The sequence below is a fragment of the Rhinatrema bivittatum genome, chromosome 9, assembly GCF_901001135.1.
Source record: "Rhinatrema bivittatum chromosome 9, aRhiBiv1.1, whole genome shotgun sequence".
Classification (NCBI taxonomy): domain Eukaryota; kingdom Metazoa; phylum Chordata; class Amphibia; order Gymnophiona; family Rhinatrematidae; genus Rhinatrema; species Rhinatrema bivittatum.
In genome coordinates, this window is record NC_042623.1 from 134,143,907 (window position 1) to 134,167,920 (window position 24,014).

Below are 24,014 nucleotides of genomic sequence, written 5' to 3' on the forward strand. Positions count from 1 at the left end.
TACCGCTTCTGAGGTAAAGGAGGCAGTATTTTCAGTAACAGATTCTAAAGAAGAATCTTAGCTGGAATTCCTTGAATAAGAAGAGCTAGTAGCTGAAGAACATTTGAGGAATCTAAACAATAGTGTCTTAGCCTCCAGTGAGGTGATGGGAGAGTTAAATACCACCGATAATGTTGAGATCAACCCCCAGGAAGTGCAGGCAGTGCAGATAGAGAACATTAGCAATGCCCCTGAACTTTTTTCTCATGGTCCACCTTCAACCTCAACTCCAATGCCAGCATCAGCCCCCAAGGATGCAGAGAAGAGATCGTACAAATCATCCCTGGTCTGGAATCGCTTTAAAGTGAGGAAGGACTTGTGTTTTGCTTAGTATATTCACTGTAGTAAGGCCATCAGTTGAGGGAAGGTATTGGAGTATCTGACAAATACTGGTATGCAGCATCACCTGCAGAAGCAGCACTGCTAGCATTGACACCAGGGGAGAGCAACATTACTAGCCTGGGGACTCTCTCTGCTACTCAAAGCACAAGCCATGAGGAGACAGGTTGAAAAGAGGAATACTTTTCCCTAAGATGATCCCATGGCCCCTTCCACCAGCCAGGTGGCAGGCCAGTATCTCTTTGCCATGAGACTGCAGTGGCAACCCATCATAGAGGAAAAGGGATGGTGTTCTATCCCAGTGCAAGAGGCAGGCAGCATTGAAAGCAGTAATAAGCTGTATTGGGGAAATGATTGCCCTGGATGACCAGCCCCTGCAGACAGTGGAGAAACTGGGCTTTAAGCATCTGTTGAACCTGTTAACCCTGGATTTAAAAGTGCTTTCCAGGACTATGAATAAAAGGCAGGTTATCCCTACCCTATACAACTAGTGCTTTAGTTGCATGCAGGTTCAACTGGCTAAGGCAGGGGAGAGTAGTGTGCATCTCACAAGTGACATCCGAATCAGCATGAATGCTAAGCATGCCTACCTCTCTTTAATGGCACGCTGGTAGGTGCTGGCCAAGGCAGGGGCAGGCAACAGCTCTAGCAAGGACTGAACATCAGGGTGCAGGTGGGCTGTGCCGCACACCCAGGTGATGAATAGAAACCATACCTCATGCAATATCCTATCAGCCCTAAGAAAAATGCTGGAGGGTTGGCAGCTAGACTGGAGAGGCAGAAGTCTTCATGCAGGATTTTTTGTGTTAGACAGTGATGCAAATATGATAAGGTCAGTATAAAATGGGGACTATTAGTTGATCTGTTGCTTTGCACACTTGCTGCACCTGGCAATGAGGGATGCCCTGGGGCTGGGGCCCAAGGAACATAGGATTCCAATCTTGATGGACCAGAAAGAAAGGTGCAGGAAAATAGAGGGGCATTTTCATCGAAGTGTGAAGGGTGAGCAGCTTCTCCAGGAAAAGAAAGAAGAATTCGGGATGCCTCAAAAGTATCAGATTAAAGATGTTGGCACCCACTGGAATTCCAGCTATCCGATGCTGCAGAGATTAGTGGAGCAGCAGACATTCCTTCATGATCTGTCTCTGGATACAGAGATAGGGGTGGATTGCCCACCGGGTAGTAATGCCATGCAACTGATGTACCATTTTGGGGGTCTTGCTGCCATAACCCAGATTCTACAACTTGGGGGTATTGCTGCTATACCCCTCATACTACAACCCGGGGGTCTTCCTCCCACACGTAGACGTTACACTTTGTGGGTCCTGCTGTCACTCTGCCTTGCTGCTCTATGCCAGACTCTACACCTTGGCGTGTTCTTGCCACTGCGGGAGGCTGCATGGTACCTTTCATGGTATTATGGAGTCTTCATGCCGCTCTTTGTGCTTCTTTGTCTCTCTATCAGTGCCTGGGGTTTTATTACGCTATCTTTGCTGCTTTGTTACCCCTTCATGGTGCCTTAGGGTTGCTCATGCCACACTTTGTACCACTTTACCCCTCTTGTGCTGCCACTGTTATTGCTGCCCTCTTTTGAAACCTTGGTGTGCTAACACTCTTACTACTGCTTTGCTCCTCTGACAGTGTCTTGGAGAATGCCTGCCACTGTTGGTAGTGTTTTCCCCCATTGCTGGTCTTTGATGTTATTCATGCCATTTTAGTGCCACATTGGAGTTCTCTTCCCTCTTCTGATGTTGTCTACCCACAAGTTCACTAGAATTAATTAGAAAACCTCAATTATGATGCTCAAAATAGGATGTCTTGCTTCCTCCAATGACTTTAATGGAAAATGAAAAAAATTAAACAATTTTTTTTGTTTAAACTAATGAAATGAATGGAGGTGACCTACAAAACGAATAAATAAATAAAGCAAAACAAAAATTTTGCCTATACTCATCCCTAGCCTATAGCCCATCCCTGATCCTACAGCTTGCACAAAGGCTTTCAACAAAAAGCACCAGATGGCATGGAATTTGCCTTTCACAACCCAGTCCTTCAGCAATACAATTGAGAGACAATTCCAGGAAACCTGCACTTTTTGTATATAAAAAGGTAATGTGATTCTGATGAAATGTAGATTTCTGTTGATTCCAATATGGCTGCCTGCATGGCTATGATTCCTTTTTTTTTTTTTTCCAGCCATACAGCCATCTGCAGTAAAGATATGTTGGCTGAGCTGTTTAAAACCTGTTTTTTTTAAAAGAAACTTTCTTTCAGATGAGTCCTCATATATCAATCTCTTCCATAGTTATTGCTCATTGAATCCTAATTGACACTTCTGTTTGCACAGTATACTGTACATTTTCAACTCTGGCCCCCTTTCACTTTGAAAAAGGCCATCAATATGACTTCTTCTGTTTTTGTTCATATCTCCAATCTATTTAGACATTGTCGTACCACTCCATTTTCTTGAAGTATGCGAGATGACAATTATTTCCGGTTTTGAGTCTTTGATTAGACCAGATCAAGAAATGGAGTGGTACGACAATGTCTAAAAGGATTGGAGATACATTGTGTTAACAAGTTAAGCTGAGGCTTGAATTGGTAACCACAGGCATGGAGAATTATTAGAGGACACAGTGTTGAACAATTGGGGTAAGGATTTTTAAAATTCCCCTGATGATGCCCATATTAATTAGGGCAAAATGAAGAATTTTTTGTTGGGAGTAAAAACTATGTTTAGATGGTGCTCTACATGAATAAGAAAATGGGACTCATGCTTAGATGATTGCCTACTGTTATGAACGCTGCTGCCCGCGGGTTTCCCCGTGAGCAGACTCACTCACCAGGCCGTGCTGTCTTTCCCCGACGCGGCAGGATGCTGCTGTCGGGCCTCCAATGCGGCTGGAGCTGCAGTCTTGCCTGCCCTCACGGCCCGGAGGCCGCCCTGGCTCTTCCTCTGCTCCGCGGTCGGAGCCGCGGCCTTCCTGCACTTTCCTTCAGGGCTGGGACCGCCCCCGACGTCGCCAGCTTCTTTGCGGCGTTAAGGCCACATCCCCGGGCTCGAGTAGCGGCTGGAGCCGCCCCCGGGGTCTCCCGCAGCGGCTGGAGCCACTGCCTACGTCGGGCCTGCATCTCAGGCCAGTCCTGCCTCTTCTGCATGCTGTACGTCGGTGCAGGCCGCTGTCCACAGTCCTGCACAGCTCTCCTGCTTCCTCTAGGCGCGCGCCCCTCCACCGAATTTAAAGGGCCAGGCATAGGAAGTGTGCTGGCTCCACCTTTAATGGGATTTCCTGCTTGAGCCCTATAAAGGGTTGCTTCGTCAGTCTGTTCCTCGCCTTGCATCATCGTGACTCCCCTCTGGAGGCTCCTGCCTGCCAGAGCCTTGTAAGGTCTTCTCTTCTTCGTGGAGCTCCTCGTCTCGTCTGCCTTCTACCATGTCTTCATGTCTTGGTGTTTCGCCTGAGGTCCCGGTCCATGTTTGATGTCTCGTTATGATCGTCTACCTCCTGATGTGCCTGCCTTCCAGGATGTTCTTCCCCGTGTCTTTGTCTGGTGCTCCTGAGCCTTCTGTTCCTGCAGAGCCGTGGTTCCCGGATGGTGTATGCCCGAGATTGGTGCGGTCTGCAGGTGGGATTGGTCCCTGCGCTCTGGATCCTCCGTTCCCGCCAGCCTTAGAGGGAGCTTCGGGTGACATCAGCTTGGTCATTGGAGTCCCTCTTTGCCTGGACCTTTCCTGCGCTGTCCCGTTCTCCTCGTGGTCCGTGACCAGCCTGCAAGGGCTATGTAGGGCACGCAGTGGGACAGGGTGGTCCTTGACTCAGTCCCGCGGGTGGCCTGAGTAGGGTGCCCAGAGAAACAGTGCCAGTGTCCATGCCTTGTGTTTTGCCTGTTTGGATGTCAAATTCATCGTTCGTGATGCTGAGGCATCAACCCAGCTGTTGGCGAGTTCCTTGTCCGTGATGCTGATGCATCAACCCAGCTGTTGCCAAGTGTCTTGTCTGCGATGCCGCCGCATTGACCATAGTCCTGTCTACGTGTCAAGGCCTCCGTCTGCCCTCAACCTCAGGCCAGGCCTGCTCCTCCATGCTGCTCGCAGTAGGTCCGAAAGGGCTCGGAATGGTCGGAGGACCATTCATCTTCCAACATCCTTGGATGTTGGCCTTGGGAGCTTGGAGGCCTGGCAGAGGGTCAGCCCGTTAGCCACGCAGAGCCCACCATCAACCCTTGGCTCAGCCCTGAAGGTCTGGGTCCGGGCTGAGGCCTAAGTGCACACTAAACCATCAGAGTGTAACAGAATGCAAGGCCCCTAGAGGCCGTTCCGACTGCTACACAACACCTATTTGTAAAAAGGAGTAAACATATATTTGGATGCAGAAGCATTTAAAATGGATTCACAGGAAGAAAAACGCATCAAATATGTATGGTTAATGTGCACTAATTGAAAGTGAATGTTTGAAGACTATGTTAAGGAAATCATATTTTTAACTGTTAATGAATTAATTATGTATGTTGATTAATTGTATACTTTTGTAAGTTACATATAGGAATTTTGAGTAGATATATATTGATACAGGGTATTTTAATGGAGTGTATGAGTGAGTATGTATGGGATTAAATTGAGTGAAGGTGAGGATAGGTAGTGTTTAATATGTTTAGGTAAGATATTTGATTAGGAATATTTTTGTATATGTATCGTATTTTTCATTTAAAATTATATAATATCTGTATTTTCTCTTTCTTTCTGTTGGCATTACATAAAAACATAAGATATGCCATACTGGGTCAGACCAAGGATCCATCAGGTCCAGTATCCTGTTTCCAACAGTGGCCAATCCAAGTCACAAGTATCTGGCAAGTACCCAAACATTAGATAAATCACAAGCTACTATTGCTTATTAATTACTGTAATAGAAATTTATCCATACCTTTTTTAAACCCAGTTATCCTAACTGCTATAACCACATTCTCTGGCAATGAATTCCAGAGCTTAACTATGTGCCGAGTGAAAAAGAATTTTCTTCCAATTTTTTAAAATGAGCTACTTGCTAACTTCATGGAGGGCTCCTGGTCTTTCTATTATGTGAGAAAGCAAATAACCAATTTACATTAAATTGTTCAAGTCCTTTCATGATTTTGTAGACTTCTATCATATCGCCTCTCAGTTGTCTCTTCTTCAAACTGAACAGCCCTAACTTCTTTAGCCTTTCCTCACAGGGCAGCTGTTCCATGCCCCTTATCATTCTGATCGCCCTTCTCTGCACTTTCTCCAGTGCAACTATATCTTTTTTGAGATGTGGCGACCAGAATTGTACACAGTATTCAAGGTGTGGTCTCACCATGGAGCGATACAGAGGCATTACGACATCCACCATTTTATTTTCCATTTCCTTCCTAATAATTCCTAACATTCTGTTTGCTTTTTTAATTGCTACAGCACACTGAGCCAATGATTTTGATGTATTATCCACTACGATGCCTAGATCTCTTTCCTGGGTGGTAACTCCTAAGATAGACCCTAACATTGTGTAACTCCAGCAAAGGTTATTTTTCCCTATATATATCACTTTGCACTTGTCCACGTTAAATTTCATCTGCCATTTGGAAGCCCAATCTTTCAGTCTCACAAGGCCCTTCTGCAATTCATCACAATTTGCGTGAGATTAAACTACTCTGCATAATTTTGTTTTATCCGCAAATTTGTTCAGCTGAACTTTTATTGATTGTTCTATTAGTTTCCCTAGAAAAGGGATATTAAACAATGTGTGGTAGTTTTCAGGTTTGTATTTTTTTTTTATTAGTGGCCACACCAGCTTTTTCAACTGATTGAGAAAAGTTCAGGCCATTTTTGGTGGGTTTCTCAGATAGTTCATTCAAGGGCATGTATTTCACCTGTAGATGGTCTGTTGAATAGACTGTTAAAGTGTTCAGCCCATCTCTGTATGATTCCTTCCTTGTTTCTGATGATGGTAGTGACATCTGCTGACTTCAGGGGAGCTCTGCCAGATTTGGAGTTGTATAGACTAGAGTCAAAGAAAATCGTTGCATTATTCATATCTGCATAGTGCTGAACCTTTGCAGCTAGTCTCTCCCAGCACTCTCTTACATTTTCCACAAATCAGATTGTGCTTTAATTTTCAGGAGCTTGGATCCATCTTTCTTGATATGGCAGCAAGATCATTCTGCCATTCAACAAATGCTTTCTGCTTGTCATTTATGAGTTGACAGTTTCTTTGTTGTTCTGATCAAAGCAGTCCTGATGTACCTTTTACTTTGGCACCAGTCCTGACTTAGATGTGCTGTAGATCAAATATTTGAACTGATTGATTTTTCTGTCAAGTTGCCAGTAAATGGTGAGCATGAAAACAGAATGTCATTGAAGTTGTAGCTGAAGCTACAACTGGCAGCCAACATAATTGAGCTTTGCTAAGTTGAAGACTGTTCTGCTGAGTTTATGATGCTTTTGTTGTGCAGGGATTATATGCAGGTTGACCACTGCTCTTACCTAACTGTGATCTGCCCAGCATTCTGCATTAGGTAGGCTCTGGTATTTCTGCAAATGTCTAATTGGGAGTTGATTATGTAGTTGATGAAATACCATTGTTTGGATCACATGTGCAGTCATGTCATTTTGTATTTATCATTTTTTTTCTAAAGACGATGTTAGTGACAAGCAGACTATGTCTACACATTTATCCAGGAGGAGTCCATGCTGTCATCTGTTTCACTCCATGGTGCCTCATCAATTCTCCTAGGAAAGCAGGATGATAGTCCTCACGCATAGGTGACATCATTGGATGGAGCCTGGCACGGAAAACTTATGTCAAAGTTTCTAGAACTTTGAATAGTTACATTGAGCATGCCCAGCATGCCCTATACCACATGTCCGCACAGGGTCCCTCTTCAGTCTCTTTTTTCCCGTGGAACTTTCACATCACGGTTTTTCTGATTCATGGTATTTTCATTAAAATTCTATTGGAAAAAGTGTTTCACTTTTTTTTTCAAGTCATTCTTCGTGTTTTTCTCGATGCAGGTCCCTCTCTGGTTCCCCTCAGTCTCCAGCCAGGTTTTTCAGCAATTCAGTAAGTTTTATTTCACTTCTATTCTCCTCATGGCGGCGGTGCCTCGGTGCCTGCTAGTGTCTGTCCCTCACCGTCACCATTCCTCGTTTTTGCCCTTTCAGTTCGCTCCGTCATGGCCTTGTCGGGTTTCCATCGATGCCCGGGGACTATGTCCATCACAGACCTACATGATGTGTATACTGCCTGGGGGCATAGCACGATTTTTGGGGGTGCCACTTGTGCAACCAAATGACCCCGATGGGATGTCATGCTCACCTCGACAAGATGGATAAGCTCTCACGGCGAGAAAGTCTGAGCCATCGATGTTGGCGTTGACACCGAAGGACATCGAGCCAGCAACATCAGCGAGGCCGTCAGCTCTATCAGCAGATAGGGGTGCCAAGGACTGGACTTGTTGATCTCTTTCAGGTCGAGGACATCAGGTTCATCGTCATTGACCTTGGCACTGGGGAAAGACCAGGCCGAGCACAGAGGGAAGCCGAAGAAGCTTCGGGACCGGTCACCTTTGATGCATGGTGCTGGGCTCAGGAAGGCGCCGGCTTCTGCCATGATGACCCCACGGTGAGGACTGCCTATCCTCCATTGATGCTGGGGGTCTGCGACGGTGTCCACTGGTCTCCTGGTTTCAATCACCAATCCACCTCAGGGATCCGAGGAAGATCTGGCCTCCCCTCCTGCCTCCCAGTCAATTTTGGCATCGGCAACTTTCAAGGAGGAGTTTGAGCAGACGGTCAAGCTGGCCGTCGATCGGGCCCTGCAGGGCATCGAGGCAGAGGCACCAATGCCTGCGTTCTCCCTTCTATAACTACTCAACGTGTTCATCGATGGGTTACCCACCCAGCTGGTGTTTGTTCCCGGGAGGCCATCGATGCCCGGCAGGACACTGATGCGTCCCCTGACCGATGCGGTGCTTGTTGCCAGTTCCTCCTCCGAGGAAGCTCCATCAAGGCCAGCAGTGGCCAGCAGTGGCACAGGCCTGCAGCCCCCTGTCGAGCTTTGCCAGGGATGGCACTGGTGCCACTGGGGCCTAGGTCTCTGGATGAAGGCCAGTCACCTAGGGCTCCATCCCCTGTAGATTACAATGAGGATGTGGCCCCATAAAACCCCTGGGAGGATGACACTGCAGAATCTTCCTCAGAGGACTCGAAGGGTCTCCCCTCAAAACCGTATCCTCCAGAGGAACGAAGGAGGTCTCTCGCCTGAGGACCTAACCTTTGCAGGTTTTGTGAGGGCGATGGCAGAAACCATCCCGTTTCAGTTAATGACGGATGAGGATGCCAGGCACAAGATGCTGGAAAACCTCTAGTTTGTGGAGGCTCCTAGAGAGATTGTCCTGGTACACAAGATCTTTAAGGAGTTGCTGTTGAGAATTTGAGAGCACCGTCCCACAGCACCTCCTGTAAACAGGAAGGCAGATGGGGTTTACCTCGTTCAACAGGTTACCGGATTCGAAAAGCGTCAGCTGACACACCAATCAGTAATGGTTGAATCCACTCTCAAGAGGGGCAAGCGTTCTCAGACTCATGCTTCGCCGCCCCCAGGGAAGGATCACAGAGCGATGGACGATCTTGGGAGGAAGGTGTTTTAGGGGACAATGCTCATTGCCTGCATTGCCTATTACCAGCTCTACATAAGCCAATAATCTCACAACCTCTGGAAGCAGGCGCAGGAAGCGGCTGAGCGGATGCCTCAACAGCAGCAAGACACCTTCTTGTTGCTGGTGCGTCAGGGCCTGAAGTGCGGATAACTTGAGGTACGCTCCACCTATGATGTTTTTGAGAGGGCAGCGAGAGTCTCTGCAGCGGAAATCGGCACCCGCAGAATGGCATGGCATGGCTGCGAGCCTCACAATTCTGACTGGAGGTACAGGAAAGACTTGCTGACCTGCCGTGCACAGGAGAGAATCTCTTCGGAGATAAGGTGAGGGACGTGGTAGCCCAGTTATGGGATCACCTTGAGACCCTCGAGCATCTTTCTGCCAGCACTTCAGACCCACCCTCCTCAGCTAGGAGGTCTATGAGGGAGGGTCAGAGGAGGTCTTTCTGTCTCTAGAGGAAGTACTAACTTTTGGCCCCTTGCTCCTGTTCACAGAGAGTGAGCTCCTGAGGCCGTCCCAGGCAGCAGCGAACTCCCAAGCCCCAGCCTGCGCCCCAGCCAAATCCTGGGACGAGGATTTTGACTGGATGTTAGGGAGCATAAGCCAGTCACTTGTACCCAAGACGCTGGACCTCCTAGTTGGAGGCAGGCTACGGTCTTTGCGAATCGGTGGCCCAGTATAACCTCGGACCAGTGGGTTCTGTCCATCATCCGCAAAGGATGCTGATTGAATCTATTGGGTGTCCCACCAAATTCTCCTCCATGCCCATTTTGGAAGCTGATAGTACATCAGGAGATACTGTTATGGGAGGTCTCTGCCCTCTTAACGGCCAGAGTGGTTGACCCCTGTCCCACCAGGGCAAAGAGGGCAGAGATTCTCAGATTATACTCCAGGTACTTCCTGATTCCAAAGAGAACAGGGAGACCTTATCCCATCCTGAGGGCCTTGAATAAGTTTCTAAAAAAAAGAAAAGTTCAAGATGGTTTCCTTGGGCACCCTGATTCCCCTGCTGAAAAAAGGATACTGGTTATGCTCCCTCGATTTAAAGGATGCATACACTCACATCAAGATACTTCCTGTGACTTGGAAACATCTCAGATTTGTGGTGGGAAAACAGCACTTCCAATACAGAGTGTTGCCATTTGGGCTAGTGTCGGCCCCATGTGTCTTTACAAAATGTCTGGCCATGGTGGAAGCACATTTTTGCAGGCTGGGAATACATGTTTTCCCTTACTTGGATGAATGGCTGGTCAAGAGCACCTCTCAGGCAGGGGCAGCTCAGTCCTTGCACTTGACCATCTGGGGTGTCACTAGGGTTCGTCATCAACTACCCGAAGTCCCATCTCAGTCCGTCACCTCATTTGGACTGTATAGGAGCCCTGCTAGACACGGCTCAGGCAAAAAACTTCCTGCCATGCTCCAGGGCAGTCACCTTGGCATCCATAGTGGCGGTGATTCAACAGAGCCAGCAGGAATCAGCTCGGCATATGTTAACATTGTTGGGCCACATGGCTGCAACCAACCATGTCACTCTCTTGGCACATCTGTACATGCAAAGAGCCCAGTGGACTTTAAGGTCACAGTGGCGCCAGGACACCCAGGACCTTCAGGCTTGCATCTGCATCACTCTGTCTCTCTGGGACTCCTTGTCCATGTGGTGAGTTCTCTTGAATTTGGAGCAGGGAATATCTTTCCAAACTCCCCCTACACAAAAAGTCCTTACCACGGATGCATCTACCCTGGGCTGGGGTGTTCATGTAGAGTGGGTCCACTCGCAGGGTCTATGGTCCGACAAGGAAGTACGTTAAATCAACTTTCTGGAGCTCCAGACCTCCTTATTGGAAGTTGTTAAAAGAGAAACAATCTAATTACAAATCCAATTCCTTGGATTCTGACTTTCTCCTCTCTTTTCCCTTTCTAAAAGAAAGTGTAGTCACCACCTAGCTCTGTCAAAGAGTTGTCGCCATCCAGTCAAGTCTCACTCAGTGCTGTAATACTAGTATTATAACATGCAAGTCGTTTGGATACAAGAGCTATTTAGGCTTTCATACATCATTTCTGTCCAAAATGATATGGATATTTCATTTTTCTACAATGAGTTTTTTCTCCTTACCTGTTTTTCAACTGCTATAAGGATGCCAGCTGTGTTATTCTAGCCAGATGGTATGGGGACAGATAATATTTAGGGCATTTTTTCTAGCCCCCTCCCTTAAAGTGAGAGTGTTATCCTAAAAAGTGCTGCTCAAACACCTGGAATAAAGCCAAACTTTCCCAGTTCCCCAAGGACAGAGAAGAATGAGCACTGGTCCCAAAGTCACCTGCATGCAGAATTCCTGAGCTGCAGTAGTTGACCATGACATCTTTGACACATTGTCAAACTCTCCAAGCTCTACAAATTGATGCTGAACCAGTTTCATGGCTACTGAATCACACATTGATTTCCTCTACCCAGTCCACCAGAATAGTATTCAAATATTAGAGAAAAGCAATTTCCTTATCACACTGAGGCTGAGAAGCCCGCCAGCTACTCTCACTTGATTTAGCCCACTTGAAGCAATTTGCTAAAGAATGGTCACTGTTTATGATGGTTTTATTCAGCATTAACTGATGTTTTCTTGTACTTTCTGTCTTGATGTTGTTGAAGTCAGATAATTGTATAGTCTGTCTGCATCTATTCTAGCATATAGCTGGTATGAATGGATTATAGATTGTTATAATTAAGGATGGCTTGGTTGGTTTATTCTTTTATAAATTAGGATTTTGTTGTAGCATGCTATACAGAGGGGTGGAGGGTTACTCTCTTTTGGCAATAATGGATTATAAACTGTTATAATGAAGTATGGTTAGCTGGTATATTGTATTACAAATTAGAGTATTATTCTGGGTTAGGTAGAATGCTAGTTGGATCTTTGTTTTTTAACTATTTGTACTTGTGATTTTATACATTTATATTGAATTATTTTTAATTTTAATGTACTAATATTTTATGGATTTGTATGAGGATGTTGTTCTCCACTTGGAGTACTGTTGTGGGTAGGCAGACTGCACCTCGGGACACCAGTTTTAGGGGTGTTCAAAAATTGCTTCTTTATGGAGGGTGGTAATCCAGTATATAAGTCAGGTTACAGGTATTCGGCTGCCCCTGCATACTAATGTAGTGCTTTTTGATCAAATGAAAGATTTATTAGCCCTGGGGCAGAAGTTTAAAAGACTTTGGATAAGGAAGGTTTTACTGCTTGCTAAAAAATCTCTCTTATATTTTTGGGTGAGTAAAGACCCTCTGAATTTTATGTATTGGCGGAATCAAATACATCTTATATGTCTTATTGAAAAGTATGTTGAAAAGATAAATATGACTAGGAAATACAAAACTTTCTTGCATATTTGGGATGCATATATTCAGTCGCTACTGCATTGAGCACGGAGGCTTGTGCTAAATGACTGTTAAACTGGGTCGCCTCACTTGTCTGTTTTCGGACTTTGTTGGGACGTAGGGGAGAGGATTACAAGGGTTTGAATGTCATGGTACATGTACATACGAATGGAGGCACTGGGAAAAACCAACCAGTGTACCTCCGCATATGTTTTGTAAATTCTGTTAGATATTCCCATGTGTTTTTGAACCTGACTTGTTGAAACTCAGTAAACATGTTTAAAAATAAATTCTGAATAAATAAATAAAATACCTACTGGGACTAGACATCTGAAAGCTCTTGCTATGAAACACGAATAGGAACTGAATTACTGCTATAGATGCAGGGCCTCAATTTCCAAGAGCTCCTGCTGTGTAATAAGCACATGGACCCAATTCAACTCAATTCCTAATAAGAGCTGGGGCTTGGCTTCTGCTGGAAAGGAAAAGCATGGATCTGATTATTTGCATATATGTTCTTTGAACTCTAAAGTCCCATAGTGGTGTTACCTTGGCAATCTTCCCCATATCGTAAATGTCAGCCCTCTCATCTTCGAAATCAGTGAAGGCAGCTTCCACCTTGCTGATAGTCTCTTCAAGGCTAGTAATGGAGGTGGGAAGTCCCCTGGGGAAGTAGAAACGTGGAATGTTTACAGACACAGGAGCGCTGACCAACACTTTGCTTGCAGGCAGAGAAGGGGAGAGGGAGTTTACTGCTGCAAGAACTGGAGCTGGTGGTGGTGTCCCAGGTTTCTTCTCTTGTTTGCTTTGTACCTGAAAAGTAAGGAAACAGAAGAGATTTACAAATTCAGAACAGGCATAATTAACATACAATAAACACTAAAAACATTTGAACTAATGCAGCCCATTCAGAGGTCCCAACAAACATCTTGCTATAGGGTGTCAACAGTCAAGTTGCGGGAAAACATCTTGCTGTAGGGTGTTAACAATGGAAGGCCTGGGGGAACAGCCAAGTTTTAACAGCTTTGTGGAATGTCATATAGTTAAGCTTCAGCTTGGATGTCAGAAGGCAAGGTGTTCCATAAAAGAGGGGCTTGATAGGCAAATAAACATTCTCTGGTGATACGCAGTCCAATATCAGAGAGAGGAGGAAGATGGCATAGACCCTGCTGAGAAGAACATAAGGCACAGGAAAGAGAATAAGGGATCAGAAGTTTAGAGAAATATACAGCATGAAAAGGCAGAAAATTTTAAACTTAATCCGGCAAGTAACTGGGAGCTGGGGTAGAGACTTCAAAACTGGAGAGACATGGTCAGTTTTTTCAAGTCAAAGATCAATTTAGCCTCTGTGTTCTGCAAAATTTGTAATCTTTTTACCTGCAAGAGGGGAAGTTCTAAAAATAAAGAATTACAATAGTCTATTCATGACATGATCAGAGCATTAGTAAGAAATTTCAAATCACAGGCATTAAGAAGAGGCCACAATCAATAAATATAGGATAGGAAATAAAAGGACTTTTAAACAGTGCTTAAAATATGTGAAATAATAGATAACTTGGAGTCTAAAGTCTTGACAGGGATAGCTGTTTTAGACCTAGATCATCAAACTATTGCATGCGATAGGAAGAGGGGCATGTTTTATGGTATCTCAAAAAAGATATAATTGCGATGGAGAAGGTACAGAGAAGGGCTACCAAAATGATAAGGGGAATGGAACAGCTCCCCTATGAGGAAAGACAAAGAGGTTAGGACTTTTCAGCTTGGAGAAGAGACGGCTGAGGGGGGATATAATAGAGATGTTTAAAATCATGAGAGGTCTAGAACAGGTAGATGTGAATCGGTTATTTACTCTTTCGGATAGTAGAAAGACTAGGGGGCACTCCATGAAGTTAGCATGGGGCACATTTAAAACTAATCGGAGAAAGTTCTTTTTTATTCAACACACAATTAAACTCTGGAATTTGTTGCCAGAGGATGTGGTTAATGCAGTTGTATAGCTGTGTTTAAAAAAGGATTGGATAAGTTCTTGGAGGAGAAGTCCATTACCTGCTATTAAGTTCACTTAGAGAATAGCCACTGCCATTAGCAATGGTTACATGGAATAGACTTAGTTTTTGGGTACTTGCCAGGTTCTTATGGCTTGGATTGGCCACTGTTGGAAACAGGATGCTGGGCTTGATGGACCCTTGGTCTGACCCAGTATGGCATTTTCTTATGTTCTTAATATTTATCGCAAAGTGCGCTCTTAGCACTTTGCCTAGGTATTACCTGGGTAACATCAAGCTAGGTTGAGAAAATTTTGTACAAATCTCATCTTAGTGTGAGTTTCCTTACTCCGAAGGTCATCAAATCTTCACAAGAGTGCACTGTTCTGTTTGTACGTCTCACTCTGCATGTCAAATTGGCCCCTAACCCCTACACTACTACCTAAACCTCAACTTGAGTTAGTAGGTGGGCCTCATATAGAGGTATAAATACCTAACTACTATAAGGGCCTTATAACTAGTCAGTCTCTATCTCTCTCTCCCCAACAGCTTTGCGCAGACGTTAAGGTGTTTTTCGCATGCCAAAACGTCTTAACGCATGCGAAAAGGCCATAACGCGGCTTGGAAAATAACCTCCTTAGTCTGGTGTAGCAAAAAATGACAGGAGTTGGATGGCAATTCGAGGACAGTGTGCATTTCGTAAGATGCATGAAGTGAGGTTCAAGAGATGAGCAAAATATATACAGAAGAAAGAAAAGGCACTGGATTAGGTAGGACATGGTGTGGAGAGGTGTTAAGTGCTTCATGGACTTGAAACACGTAAAGAAATCCACCAAGACTTCAAAACACTCCATCCCACCATCAACCTGAGCTTATAACAATCCACTTAGCAAGTCCATTTCTGGATACCACTGTCCAAATACATGGACACATAAGAACCATAATATATCAAAAACCCAATGTCTGCCATACATACCTACATGCCTCCAGCTCTCCCACCACCAGGTCTATTGTCTACAGACAAGTACTATGGTATAATCGCATCTGTTCTGACTCCTCAGAGAGGGATTTGCATCTGAAGAATTACAACGAACATTTTTTAAATTATAGAATCCACCCAATGAGGTAAGAAAACAAATCAACAAAGCCAGACAAATACCCAGGAACACTCTACTACAGGATCATCTAAAAAAAAGAAAATAATAGAACATCTCTGTTACCTATAGCTCCCATCTGAAACCACTGAAACATATCACTGAGGATCTACAACCCATCCAGGACAATGACACCACCTTCTCACAGGCAACCACAAATTGTACAATTACACCAACTCAGGAACCGGATCCTGCCAGAAACCCAGATGCCAACTCTGTCCACATATTACACCATCACAGGACCCAACAACATAAACTATAACATTCAGGGCTCATTAACCTGCTCTTTTTCCAATGTAATATAAGCTATTACGTGTCATCAATGCCCCTCTGCTGTCTACTTAGGACGAACAGATCAATCCCTAAGGAAAAGAATAAATGGACATAAGTCTGATATTAGAAATGGTAACATCCTGAAATCAATTGGAGAACACTGCAACCTTCCACGACATTCTCTAACTGTCCTTAAGGTTGCCATATTCCTAAATAAGAATGTCAAAGGAACACTCCAGCATGAAATTGAATTGGAATTCATCAAAAAACATAACACTAGCACCTAGGTCTGAACAGATCCATAACTTCATGACTCACTAAAATTATCTATGAACTTAACTGTTATCAGATCATTCTGTCTTTTCAGACATACCTCAGTTGTCAGTAGCTTATACTATAATGCTATTAAAACTCTCTCCACACCATGTCCTGCCTAATCCAATGACTTCTTTGTTCTGTATATATTTTACCTATCTCCTGTACATCACTTCATACACCTGATAATATGGGCATCCAGGACCTCACTTACTCACATCCGCCCTCTTTCACAAAATCAAGACCACATATGCCAAAGTTTGGGTTAACAGGGCCACAGCTTTATTAAACACCATGGAGTCCCGAGCCTCACAAATAACATTCATAAATTCCAAATGACAAAACCCCTGACCGTCCGCCGCTTCTCCAGCAAGACAGTCGGCACCAGCCACCCGGCTTGGCCCTCCAGCCCTTACATCGAGTTCAGACCCCCGCCTCCTCCCAGCAAAAAGCCAACACAGTGGACCCCCGCCACTAGCCAGCAAGGAGTCAGGCCAATGGACCCCCGCCTCCTCCCAACAAGGAGCCACAGTTGTTAACCATCACAAATTTTATCAGGCAACCATCCTGCCCATTAACAATTGTAAACTGTAGAGGCTCGGGCCATCCGCAAAGACAACGCCCTCCCCCAGCTGCGACAAACAATCACCCCCCTACCACCCAAATACAATAACACAACATGAATGAATAAAAGGGCGGATGGGAGGGAAAAACAGCCGGCTGCTCAGACATCTAAGAGTGACTGAGCCAGCAAGCTTTGCTCGCGCCCTCACCACCCGCTGCTGAACTTACGCTGGCTGACCAATCCCAGCCAGCCAGCATATCTCCCACTCCCTGCCCCAGCCAATCAGGGCTGTCTCAGCCCGTGCGCACATCAACCTCGCCTCCTCCCCCTCCCATCACCTTCGCGCCGCTTGTGACCCCCCGCTGATCCCCGGCCGGACCCCCCCCCCCCCCTCCGTTAACAGACATGGGCCTGGGCTTGCTCCCTGTAGCGAGCCTGGGCCCATATTACCGTGGCTGACCGGACACTAGGTCCGGTCGACCTTTCATGAAGTGGATATTGTCCTTGAAAGCTCACACTTCTCTTGGAGTCTAAAAGGACTCCAAGAGAAGTAACCAATTTCTTTAAAGAGATAAGGGTTTCAAGCATTGTAGGTGAAACAAAGTTATTAGTATCAAATGAGAATTCAATATAAAAAAAACTTCTGGAATGAAAGAACACTAAAAGACATTTATTCACTCAGAATTATATTGAACAAATAAACTAAAGATACTTAAGTGATCTTCATACATGTGGTGATGCCACCTATATTAAAGGCAATAGGTACTTTTTGTTCCAGCATCTAATTAGATATGATCATTGGTCATGTGCAGGGCTGGAGGAACCACTAGGCGAGCTAGGCCTGTGCCTAGGGTGCCGGGGTAGGCGGCAGAATTTTGAAAGGGCAAAAAGTGCCCTTTCAAAATTCTGCCACCTACCGTGGTGCCCTGCCTCTCCCCCCCCCCCCCCACCATGGCACCCTCCCGATGCCCCCCTGGTGGTCCAGCGGAGGCCCGGGAGTGATCTACTGCTCCCAAGCCCTCGGCTGCCACTAATCAAAATGGCGCCGGTGACCTTCAGCCCCTACCATGTGACAGGGGCTACTGGTGCCATTGGTTGGCCCCTGTCACATGGGGCACAGTCGCCATTTTGGTTAGTGGCAGCTGAGGGCTCGGGAGCAGCACTGGACCACCAGGTGAGTTTTCTTTGGGGGGGGGGGTTTGGAGGGGGCTGCATGACGGGGGGGGGGCGGCGCAAGGCTGAAATTGCCTAAGGTGCCCAATCCCCTTGCACTGGCCCTGGTCATGTGAAGGATTTTTTTTAAATGAATGCAAATAAAAACATTGCTGAAAGCACGAGCTGCACAAGTTCGGAATTATCTGAATAAATACTGATTTTATCAGGCTAAGTAGCAGCACATAGCTGGAAAAGTCTGAATTATCCGGCTATGTAGGCCTGCTGCTATTTAGCCTGATAAATTGGAATACAGCCAGATAAGTACCGTTACTTATTCTTTTAAGTTCAAATTTGTCCATCTAAGTAATAGGAAAGGTGCTACTTAGATGAATAAAGTTGGAAATCAGCTGGATAAATGTGCGCAAATCATACACCCACGTATCTGTACTTCCAGTTTTAAAAGGATATGTGCGTGGATTTTACTCGCATTAATTTCATGCTTTTACCCCTGTAAGTTGGCTTTTACATGCATAAGTCCAAGGGATTTAATAACGTGTGCAGCAATGAAATAACAGGTTTTAACTATTCTGTCAGTTCACCATGTTCATCTACAGCTTGTGAAAACCATCTTGGCTCTTCAACCTAAAGTCCCCCTATTCCACTCAGACCTCTACCCATTTTTTCACTTTTATGATGTTTTACAATCACTTGCACCAGATACTGAGAAGTAAATATACACAAGTGAAAGACTTATGCGTGTCATTTTGGCAGGTTTTAAAATAGCAACTTATTCGCATAAAAGTTGGCCCTGACCCAGAATGGCCGGTTTTTTTTTGTTTTTTTTTTTACACACATAGTTACTTGCGGACCCCGATTTACCCGTGTATGTGCTATTTTGTGCACACAAATACTAATTTTTACATGTGCGTTTGAAAAGTCACCTTTAAATTTATACCTGAGGTAATGAAGAGTGAAGTAACTTGCCCAAGGTCACAAGGATCACAGCAGGATTTGAGCCCTGGTTTCCCTGGTTCGCAAACCACAGCTCAAGCCACTTTGCTACTCATCCATGCATGTAAAATTAGCAAATATACATGTAAGTAGCATGTACTCCTGAATATGCTATTTTATAAACGTGAGAGAATGCACTTATTTTCCATCTTGCATGTACATTTTACAAGGGGAAAAAAGGAGCAAGTTAAAGGCATTCCAGGGCAGGGATCAGAAGTATATGACATAGTTGTGGTTTTGTAAGAGATATATGCGAATACATATCAAAATTATTCATAAATGTTTACATTAGCTAACTGACTTGTGTAAGTGAAATTGGACTTTATCTGCAGTTTTTGGGTAGAAGGACCTTGTTGAACTGATGGAGCAATCTGCTAACTGGTGATTTCAAGTATACAAGCAAGTATTTTCAAAATGGTATATGTGCATACGTTATAAAAAAACTTGTCTCCACATATAAATTGGGGTTATTACGCGTATGGTTAAAAGGTGAGGTGAAAGAGGCTATTTTAGCCCAAAAAAAAATCCTTCAAAAATTGGAAGAAGGATCCATCTGAAGAAAATAGGATAAAACATAAGACTTGTCAAGTTAAGTGTAAAACATTGATAAGACAGGCGAAGAGAGAATCTGAAATGAAGTTGGCCATAAAGGTCCAGGTGATTTGCTACTCTTTAGTTTGTCAATCTGGCCTACTATATCTTCCAGGTTCACAGTGATTTCGTTCAGTTCGTCTGACTCATCACCCCTGAAACCATCTCCGGAACTGGTATCTCCCCAACATCCTCATTAGTAAACACAGAAGCAAATCATTCATTTAGTCTTTCTGCAATGGCCTTATCTTCCCTAAGAGCCCTTTAACCCCTCGGTCATCTTATGGTCCAACCGACTCCCTCACAGGCTTCTTGCTTCAGATATATTTTTTAAAGTTTTTGACTCTACAGCCAAATTCTTTTCCATTTCACTTTTAGCCTGCATGATCTATGTTTTACATTTTTTATCAATGCTTATGCTTTTTCCTATTTTCTTCAGATGGATCCTTCGTCTGATTTTTGAAGGAAGATCTTGGCTAAAATAGCCTCTTTCATCTCACCTTTTAACCATATCGGCAATCATTTGATCTTCCTTTCACCATTCTTAATACGTGGAATACATCTGGATGCGCTTCTAAGATGATTTTTTTTTTTTTAAACAATGTCCACGCCTGTTGTACACTCTTAACCTTTATAGCTGCAACTTTCAGTTTTTTTCAATGTTTTTCATTTTTATCAAAGTTTTCCTTTTGAAAGTTTAGTACTAGAGCCATGGATTTACTTATTGTCCCTTCTAGTCATTAATTCAAATTTGATCATGTTATAATCATTATTGCCAAGCTGCCCCACCAAATTCTCTACTCCACTAAGAATTAGATCTAAAATAGCTCCATGATTTTACATACAAAGGTAGGTGCATATATTATTTTGAAGGTATTTACCAGCACATGTACTTGAAATCTCCAGTTCGCAGATACTGCCAGTTCACTCAGTCCTTCTCCAACTAGACCCTCTAGCACTTCACCGAGAACGCCCACCATTTTACTCAAACCTACCACCCACAATTTGTAGCCAACAAATAAGTCTGAATTCAGTTGCACCAGTCAATTAACAGGTGTAAAGTACAAAACTATGTGTGGAAATATATACATACATCTCTTACAAAACAGCAACTACAGTCCGCACTTCTGAACCTTGTCCTACAACTAGAACACCCCTTACTTGCCCCTTTTTTCTGCGAAATGTAAAATACATACGGACTCTCAATGGGGTAGATTTTTAAAAAAAAGCGCGATCGCGTACTTTTGTTTGCGCAGCAGGCGCAAACAAAAGTACGCAGGATTTTATAAGATACGCTCATAGCCGCGCGTATCTTATAAAATCCTGGATCGGCGCGCAAGGCTGCCGATTTTGGGCAGCCTGCGCGTGCCGAGCCGCGCAACCTGCCTCCGTTCCCTCCGAGGCCACTCCGAAATTGGAGCGGCCTCAGAGGGAACTTTCTTTCGCCCTCCCCTCACCTTCCCCTCCCTTCCCCTACCTAACCCACCCCCCCGGCCCTATCTAAACCCCCCCCCTTACCTTTGTCCCTAGATTTACGCCTGCGAGAAGCAGACGTAAATCTACGCGCGCCAGCGGACTGCTGGCGTGCCGTCATCCGACCTGGGGGCTGGTCCGGAGGCCTCGACCACGCCCCCGGGCCGGCACCACGCCCCGGTCCCGCCCCCAAAACGCCGTGTCCCGCCCCCGAAACGCTGCATCATTCGGCCCCACCCCCCGACACGCCCCCTTCAAAAACACCCGAGACTTACGCGCGTTCCGGGGCTCTGCGTGCGCCAGCGGCCTATGCAAAATCGGTGCGCGGGCGCGCGAGGGCTCTGCTCGCGTAAATCCGGGCGGATTTACGCAAGCAGGGCTTTTAAAATCAGGCCGAATGTTTATAAAATAGTATATCCATGAGCACGTTACTTAAACGCGTATATGTTATTTTTACATGTGAAACCTCTTTAGAAATGCACTCCTAAGTGTATAAGTGTGAATGTTAAACACTGAAAGATCCATATTCAGTAGGCCAGGTAATGGACAAATTATCCCGCTAATGTTAGCTGGATAACCTGTCCCATATATTCTGCAGGAGAAACGTCCTGCTGAATACATTTGCTTAAAGTTATCCAGCAATATATAACCGGATAATTTAAAAACCTAAACGGCTATGTTTGAATACAGCCATTTAGGTTTTTAAGTTATCTGGCCTTGTGTGACCAGATAACTTGCTACTTATTTGGATATCTTCAAAAGATATCGAGGTAAGTAGCACTTTTGGGGAGAAAAAATAAAGGGGCCTATGGCCTGATTTCCTCTCTCTCCCCCACCAAATAGTTAAGATGCCCTATCGGGTTTTGCATCCCCCCACCCCACATCTCATAAATACAAAAAAAATGTTCCGAGATCACTGTGACCCATCCTTACCCCCTTCCCAGATAAACCTATTCCTCAGATTAAAACCTATAAGAGGCCAGGCCCTCCCATTCTCCCCGCCCCTGCAATGTAAAATAGGTCCCTGCCGCACTCCCAACCCCCCTCCCCCCAACTTCCTGAGGCCTAAAAATCTCTGCTGGGTGCGGGCCCTGCACTTACCCGCTTCCCAGTGAGGTCCAGAGCAGAGTCTGTCAAGTATTATCAACAAACAATGATCTGGTCTAACTAAAGCAAGATCTGGACCAATGCCCAAGGCAGAAAACTTATCCTGATGGGATGAATGTACTTTCCTCCACCAAATCTATCCATGCCCTGAAGAAGCAAAGTTTATGGACTGACAGCTGAAAGACTCCTTCAGGGTGTCCCAAAACCTCGCTTGAGACGGTCCCGTCATCATCCAGTCTAGGTATAAGAAAATGCATATTCGCTAGAAGCATAAGTGTGCCACCAGCATTGTCAAGTATTCAGGAAAAAAACCCTGGCAACCAAAAGACCAGAGGGCGAACTCTTATTAGATCCAGAGCATACATCCAGTTCCCAGCTTTGAAAAAAGTGACAGGTGGAGTGGAGGGCTTTCATCTTGAACTTCTTCCTGAACAGCCCCCTAACCATCCTTTCTATATCCCAATGCCTGGGTCTTTAGGGATGAAAAGATCAGCGGGAATATAATCCCTTACTACTCTCCTCAGGGCGAACAGGTTCTAATGCCTGCTGTCAAAGTAGCAACTCCAACTCGTGATGCAGTTGGGGTGATCGAGATGGACCTGAATTGAAGAGTAGACAACGGTGTTGCTCTGGAAGAAGGGAGAAACATAAATGGTGATCACACTCCACAAGCATGAGGACCCACAATTCCTTAGTGACTTTTTTCAGTCATCAAGGAATAGCTGAAAAACTCTCCTCTACCAAAAGGAGATGAATGTGCTTTGAGGACTGTCAAAAAATTGGAGTCATGTGCTGTTCCTTAATCTCTCAAAGAAAATATCACTGGAGAATGGAATATCCCTCAAGTATTAGACAATATAAGGTTGAAGTCCAAATAGGGCCACGTGGAAGACGTCCTCCCCATTGCGTGTGGAGAAAAGAAGGGACTTTTTCACTGCTCCAATGTCTACCATACCACGATGGGCTAAAGTGATTGGTGGAACACCTAAAAAACCCAAGATTCTGTAAAGAACCAGCTTCTTAGCACTGGAGGGCAGAAGGCTGGATTGCATTGAGACAGGCCCTGAAAAATGTGACGCATCTAGCTTCACTGCTAGTATTCCTAAAAAACCTCTTCTGAATGACTCCCCATTGCCTTCCTACCCAGAACTCTGGCAAGAGAGGTCTACTGGCAGGAATGAGAGCTCTGCAGATCAAGGAAAATAAGTTTCCTTAGAATTTAATGTTTGCGGGGGGGGGGGGGGGGGGTCATCATGATCTAGGAAAAGATGGTAATCAAGGCAGGAACTTTGTTTTGAAGGAAGTCAAAAGGGACACCCACTGATGGGAATAAGCCTGTCTCCTTCTTAGAGCACAATCAGGTTATCATTTTGTGATGGCCCTGATCTTTCCAGTGAGGAAGCCCTGGACCTAGTGTTTCAAATAGATGACACTGATAGAGCTCTGAATGGCCATGTACAATGAGGTGCCCCATTGGAGCAAGGTTCAAGGATGGTCTTTGAGACACCAAAGGCTATGAAGGCTTTTTGTGTCAACAATGCCTGATGCTCCTGCTGCCGCATACCTGTACACCTTCCAAGACTAAAATCGAGTCTGCATCTTGAGATGCCTGTACTGGGCTCAATACAGGAGCTCCCAGCTTGGCTACTTGTGTTTGTCAAAAGCACTGTCGAATAAACAGGATTTGGCATTTTCAGATGCAGAGAGGGATCCCTGGATTGGGAGGCCACAACTTCTGCACCAATAGCCTAAGGCTTTTGCACCAAGCGCGCTGATGGAACAGACTACTTCTTGGGGAATTCTGCACAAAAATATGTTTAAATTTTGCAAAATGTATGTTTTAGATAACACACTATAATCACTGTGAGTAATAATTTATAATGCAATACAGAAAAAGTTATTACTCTAAGATGCAGATTTAAATGTATTTATTTTTTGCAGAATTTTCCTATCATAAA

At 44.9% G+C, this 24,014-nt stretch overlaps 1 protein-coding gene across 7 annotated transcripts in view; it reads right to left on the reverse strand.

Annotated features, from left to right (window-relative positions):
- PPP2R3A (protein phosphatase 2 regulatory subunit B''alpha) overlaps positions 1-24,014 on the reverse strand; it is a 435,163-nt gene that overhangs the window by 137,748 nt on the left and 273,401 nt on the right. For all 7 annotated transcript variants that reach the window (XM_029615753.1, XM_029615752.1, XM_029615758.1 and 4 more), the window contains one exon: positions 12,977-13,240. In XM_029615753.1, coding sequence (XP_029471613.1) covers positions 12,977-13,240 — 264 coding nt within the window. The remainder of the gene's footprint in view (positions 1-12,976; positions 13,241-24,014) is intronic.